This window comes from Chrysochloris asiatica, unplaced genomic scaffold (genome assembly GCF_000296735.1).
Source record: "Chrysochloris asiatica unplaced genomic scaffold, ChrAsi1.0 scaffold00004, whole genome shotgun sequence".
In the NCBI taxonomy this organism is placed as follows: Eukaryota; Metazoa; Chordata; class Mammalia; order Afrosoricida; family Chrysochloridae; genus Chrysochloris; species Chrysochloris asiatica.
In genome coordinates, this window is record NW_006408522.1 from 15567299 (window position 1) to 15573861 (window position 6563).

At 39.5% G+C, this 6563-nt stretch overlaps 1 protein-coding gene across 1 annotated transcript in view; it reads left to right on the top strand.

Annotated features, from left to right (window-relative positions):
• Window positions 1-1240: 1240 nt before the first annotated feature.
• Window positions 1241-6563, top strand: part of MNS1 (meiosis-specific nuclear structural 1) — a 131906-nt gene continuing 126583 nt past the window's right edge. The window contains exon 1 of the mRNA XM_006831855.1: window positions 1241-1378. Within this exon, the coding sequence (XP_006831918.1) occupies window positions 1241-1378 (138 nt within the window). The remainder of the gene's footprint in view (window positions 1379-6563) is intronic.

Sequence of the window (6563 nt, forward strand, 5' to 3'; positions counted from 1 at the left end):
TATATATATATATATATACACACATATATATGTGTGTGTGTCTATATGTATATATATGTGTGTGTGTGTGTATATATGTATATATGTGTGTGTGTATGTTGTTGTTAAGTGCCGTGGAGTCAGTTCCGACGCATAGCGACCCTGCACAGAGGCTGTAAATCTTTACGGGAGCAGAAAACCTCGTCTTTCTCCCGCGGAACAGCTGGTAGTTTCAAACTGCTGACCTTGTGGTTCACAGCCCTATTCGTAACCACTACGCTACCAGAGTATATATATATATATATATGCTTCACTGGTTTTGCTTCTCTAGAAAACCCAGCCTAAGACACTGAGGTACTCAGTTTTTTTCCTTACTGATTTGTAGGAGTCCTCCAAAGTGGATTCTATTGTTGCTATTATATGACTGATGTACTAGCCATCTTGGCTCACCATATTCCAGTCTCAAGAGCTGAGATTTTCTGGGTCAACCACAAAACTGTTTCTTTAAGTCCTGAGACCTTATTTTTCCCCATTAGTTCAATTCTTTAAATATTTCAAAAAGCATTGTTTCCCAGGGAAGCCAGTCTGCAATAGCAAAGATTTTGATACTTCTACAGAGATAAATGTATTTTGGTTGTTTATATGAAAGTTTCATTAATAACTATGAAAAAGAAAAGAAAGAGGTAGGATTGGGTAGAAACCAAACTGTACTAAAAGTTCAGTGACATCTGAGTTAAAATGACTCATCATGTTGACTTAAGCAGCATCAAAGTGGCTAAATTTATATACTCCCTCTTTGTTGGATCAGTTGCTGGCTGTGGGACATCCCAGGTATGGCATAATCTAGGTGCCTCTATGCAACTACGACACCCCTTAAAAGGATAAAAATGGATGCATGTTGGCTAACAGTACTCTCAGCAGCAGTGAGGGCATCAAGACCTTCCTTAATGGGGGATCTGGGCTATACATCTCTGTATCTGTCTAGCTACCTCTTCTGGATTAACAAATGTCCCCAGGGCACAAACAAATGTTATTTCAACTACTTTCCTGAATTTTATCTTAAACTCTGGATCTTGTTCAGTATTTCAATATCTTTTTAATTTTTTGATTCTTTTAGGAGTATGACTTTTATAGTGTAATTCTTTTTCAGTTGTTTCAGCAGGAGGATTGGTCAAAATTACCAAATCCACCATCACCAGAAGAGGAAGTCGTCGTCAGTTCTAGCAGTTAGGGGTTGGAGTCTTAATGCCATTTGGCCACAATGGATATAACCTTGCAGCCAAATAAGGAACTGAATCTGGGCCCCCATGAACTATGCTGGGATCCCCAAAGGGTTGTAATGTCTATTAGAAGGAAACTAGGACTCTCTCTTCCGCTGGGGACCTGGGACTTTACAAATGTAAGCCATTTCCTTAGCAATAAACCTTTCTCTATACATATACATATATATGTTTTGTGGTTTTGCTTCTCTATAAAACCTGGCCAAAGACATGTGGTACCAAGAGAGTGGGATTCTAGAGAACCAAAATCATAAGGGTTATTTATCTAAATTGATTTCAAGCCTGACAAATTTAAAGGCACTGATATAGGGTGGAGACATGTCTTACTTCCACTTGATAGGAATTAGTCTTGGATTGATTTTGAGTTTTGTCCTTTTTCCCCTTGTGGAGTCAGAGGAAGTAAGGGATGGTCCCCATTGGTTTAAGCAGTTGGCAAGGGATTCATTGCAATGGCTCCAGATCTGTGAAATAATGAGAAAGAGAAAGAACAAAGGGGCATAGGATAAAATACTCAATCGGAGGGTAAAGTCACAGATTCAGGAGTTGCCTGGAGCCAGTAACAAGCTGGTTAAAAAGGATGGCTGATAGAGGGCCGGGGCCTACTGGACTCCACCTGGCCAGAAGCCCAAGGCCATATGCATATTAATTGTGTTAGTCCAAGGTAAAAGAAAAGATTGAACTTGGTGTGTTTTAAAAAAGGTTTATGTGTTTTATTACCTTTTGGATATTGGTTTCTCCTGCCTATTATTGTAAAATACACATACATGTATGATAGAAATGAATATTGGAAATTATGATTACAGAGAGCTTATAAACCTACCTTCAGCCTATATTTGATTGGATTTTCGAGAAAGGAAGTTAGAATTTGCCAAAGTTGGGGAGGTGGGGAGGGTGGAAATAAGCTTCTTGCTTTAAGCCCTTGTAGAGTATGGGACCGTAGGTGGAATTCTGATCCCCACCCAGAATCAAAACTTTGGCATTTGAAAGGACATGCAGACCACCCAAAACTGCTGGGAGAACAGGAGATTCAAGCAGAGAAAAAAAGGCAGAACATCTGGCATTTTGAGTTTTGGAGGCATCAAGACAAGGAAATTTAGCCCATCAGAGAAAACTCATTTCTAGGACTAAAAGTTAAAGGGAGTAGGCGAGCCATATATTCTACAGTGACCATCACCTGGATCTACTTGTGAGTGGAATTGGGGAAAATTCAGCAGTGAAGACAAAGGCAGAGTTTAGACATGTTCTATCAGCACCCATTGACCTTGTGTTAAGAGGAGAGGGAAGCCTGGAGGGCCTGAATGTTAGGGAGTTATGTGAACTCCTGAGCCCATGAACCTGGCCCATGGGGGCTAGGGCTGAGAGTGAAGGTGCTAGCTGCTTTGAAGTGCAAGGAGGTGTGTGTGAACTCCCAAACTTACAGCTGGTACCCATTTGACCTAGCTGGAATGGCTACCGTTGAGCTAACCAGAACCTGATCAGATGAAGATAAAGATGTTTGATACTCTGAGCAAGTGTCAAGTGTTACAATTTGTTGGACTGGACTTTTGTTTATGGATGCAGTTACTCAAAATTCCAACCAGAATGGAAGATTCTCCTGATCAAGGAACATGCTTGTCTCCTCAGCATATTGGGTTGATGTTGTTGTTGTTGTCAAGTGCCATCGAGTCGATTCCGACCCATAGCAACCCTGTACAGGGTTTCCAAGGAGTAGCTGGTGAGCTTGAACCGCTGACCTTGCAGTTCAAATGACTGCAGTCTGGCGCATTAACCCACAGCGCCACACCAGGACTCCATTGGCTATCAAAAATGGGGACTGTAAAGTTATGAGGTGATTGGCTTACAAGCTATCATGGGTGTACTTAGTTTTAGAATGAGGAGACAAGGGAGAATCCCTACTAACTAGTTTCCCTTTTTGCTGGATGGGTCTGTAAAAGGGGCTGGAGGATGATGCTGATGGATTTTATGATTTCAGTTGTGAGTAATTGTTATAAGGATTAATTGTGATTGTCAAACTGTAATTGTAGGAGATATGTAACTTCTATGGAATTGTAGAAGAGTAGTTACCTTTCATTTCAGGAATAGGGGATCCCAGGACCATCATTAAAAAAGAGCATGAGTGGATCATGAGATCCCTGACTGGAAAAGCAGTAACAGCAGAGAAGGCGACCGAAGCGCTGGTATGGAAAGACAAAGCAACTATGAGCCCTTGGCCCATGGACTGGGTAAGGATGTGTGCCTATGAGCAGGATGCTGGCTTGCAGATATGCCATTTGGATATTTGGATGAATATTTATTTTTGTTTTATTTTGAGTGTGCATCAAATATTTTTGCTTTGTTCAACTGTGACATATTATTGTTGTTGTTAGGTGCCATCAAGTTGGTACCAACTCACAGCGACCCTATATACAAGGGTCAAGAACAAGAACAAAACATATCCAGTCCTGAGCCAATGTCATAATCGCTGCTATGCCTGAACCATTGTTGCCATCACTGTGCCAAGCCGTCTCTCTGGGGGTCTTCTTCTTCGCTGACCCTCCACTTTACCAAATATAATATCCTTGTTCAAGTACCAGTTCTTCTTGATAATATGTCCAAAGTATGAGAGACATGTCTGGCCATCCTGGCCTCCAACAGATTTGTTTGCTATTTTGGAAGTCCATGGTGTTTTTAATATTCACTTTAAACACCATCGCTCAAATGCATCAATTATTCTGTAGTTTTCTTTACTCACTGTCTAAGTTTCACATGTATATGAGGTTATTGAAAATACCATGGCTTGGGTAAGGCACACCTTAGCTCTCAAACTGACATCTTTGCTCTTGAGCACTTTAAAGAGGTCTTGTGAAGCAGATATGCCTAATGCAATACATTGTTTGATTTCTTGACTGCTGCTTCCATGAGTGTTGGTGGTTGATCTGAGAAAAATGAAGTCTTTGACTACTTCAATCTTTTTTCCATTTATATGAACATTGTTTATTGGTCCAGTGGTGAGGATTTTTGTTTTCTTTATATTGAGATGCAACCCATGTTGAAGGCTGTGGTCTTTGATTTTCATCAGTAAGTATTTTAAGTTTTCTTCACTTTTAACAAGCAAGGATGTATCATCTGTATATCGCTGGTTGCTAATGAGTCTTCCTCCAATCCTGATGCCATGTTTTTCTTCATATAACCCAGCTTCTCAAATTATTTGCTCAGCATACAGACTGAATAAGAATGGCAAAAGAATACAACCTTCGCACACAACTTTCCTAATTTTAAACCATTCAGTGTTCCCTTGTTCTATTCAAACAGCAGCCTCTTTGTCTATGTACATATTCCTCATGAGCACAATTAAGTGTTCTGGAATACTCATTCTCCTCAATGTTGTTCAAAACTTGTCATGATCCACACAATCGAAAGCCTTTTTGTAGTCAATAAAACACAGGTAAACATCTTTCTGATATTCTCTGATTTCAGCCAAGATCCATCTAATGTCAGCAATCAAACTGAAATCTTTCAACAAATTGATGCAGCACTGGAGGCACTCACTCTTCTGTGCCAAGAAATTTGGAAGACAACTACCTGGCCTACTAACTGGAAGAGATTCATATTTGTGCCCATTCCACTGAGAAGTGACTCAACAGAATGCGGAAATCATCATACAATGTCATTAATATGCCATGAAAGCAAGGTTTTGCTAAAGATAATTCAAAATTGCCTGCAACCATACGTTGACAGAATTCCAGAGGTTCAAGCCAATTTCAGAAGAGAGCATGAAATGACAAATAATGTTGGCTTTTGATTATAAGCTACTCTTGAAGTGATTGAACATCATCCAATTGTTTTTGGTACAGTGACTCTATGTAATCTTTCCATCATGTTTTGATACTTTCTGCATCAATCAGTATTTCCCCCATAGAATCCTTCAATATTGGAAGTTGAGGCTTGAACTTTTTCTTCAGTTCCCTCAGCTAGAGAAATACTGAGGGTGTTTTTCCCTTTTAGTTTTCTACCTCCAGGTCTTTGCACATTTTGTTATAATTTTGACGTGTCTTCTCGAGCTTCCCTTTGTAATTTTCTGTTCAGCTCTTGTACCTCCTCATTTCTTCCATTTGCTTTAACATCTCTGTGCTGGAGAGCAAACTTCAGAGTTTCTTCTGACATCCATTTTGGTCTTTTCTTTCTTTCTTGTCTTCTTAATGACCTTTTGCTTTCTTCCTGTATATGTTCTTGTTTCATCCCATAACTATTCTGGTCTTCAGTCTTTAGTATTTAATGCATCAAATCTGTTCTTCAGATTATCTCTTAATTAAGGTGGAATGTGTGCAAGGTCATATTTTGACTCTTGTGGACTTGTTTTAATTTTCTTCAGCTTCAGCCTGAACTTTCATATGAGCAATTGACATCTGTTTCACAGTCTGCCATGTCCTTGTTTTGGCTGATGATTTGGAGCTTTTCCACTGTGTCTTTCCACAGATGTAGTCTATTTAATTTCTGTGTAAATAAGACCAGTACTTTTTTGTTGTACCTGTTTTAGTTATATCATGTTAGGTGTGAGCATGCCTTTACAATTATCTTCATTTAGAAATTATGTTTCATTTAGAGATATAGTTTATAGGTTTCAAGTTGACAAGGGTGGACTGTAATACTTAGGGATCCGTGTCAATTTGACTAGGCCAGGATTTCCAGAGGTTCAGCAGTTGGGATGTGTTGGTTCCCATGGTGATGAAACATAATACAGGCACAGTTAACACTATGATGAGTGACTATGAGTAGCCAATCAATTAAAAGGATATTTCCTTGGAGGTGTGGCCTGCTCCCAATATAATGGACATGCAGGAGGGACTCTCACTCTCCTTCTCTTTGGGGACCAGGGATTCTACCGTAACCCATTTCCTCGACAAAATGCTTCTCTCTCTATGTGTTTACTTTTAAAAAAGAAGAAGGAGAAGGAGGAAAATAACACAACTTTGCCCAGGAAATTCTGGGAGACTGAAAAATAGCTGGTCATCTGTAAGATGCTGGTGTTGGAAAACAGGAGGACTCCTCTAAGAAATGAAGGCCTTACGTTGTGTGCATGATCTGGAAGATATGGATTTATTCCACATCATAGTGTGAAATATTCATTTTCAAATTATCATGTCTAGTGACATAAGATAAAGCCAAATACTATAATAAAATATGCAAAGATTTGGAGTTGGAAAACCAAAAGGGAAGAACACGGTCAATATTTCTCAAGCTGGGGGAACTGAAGAAAAATTCAAGCCTCGACTTTCGTTATTGAAAGATTCACTGGGCAAATTATTGAATGATGCAGAATGCATC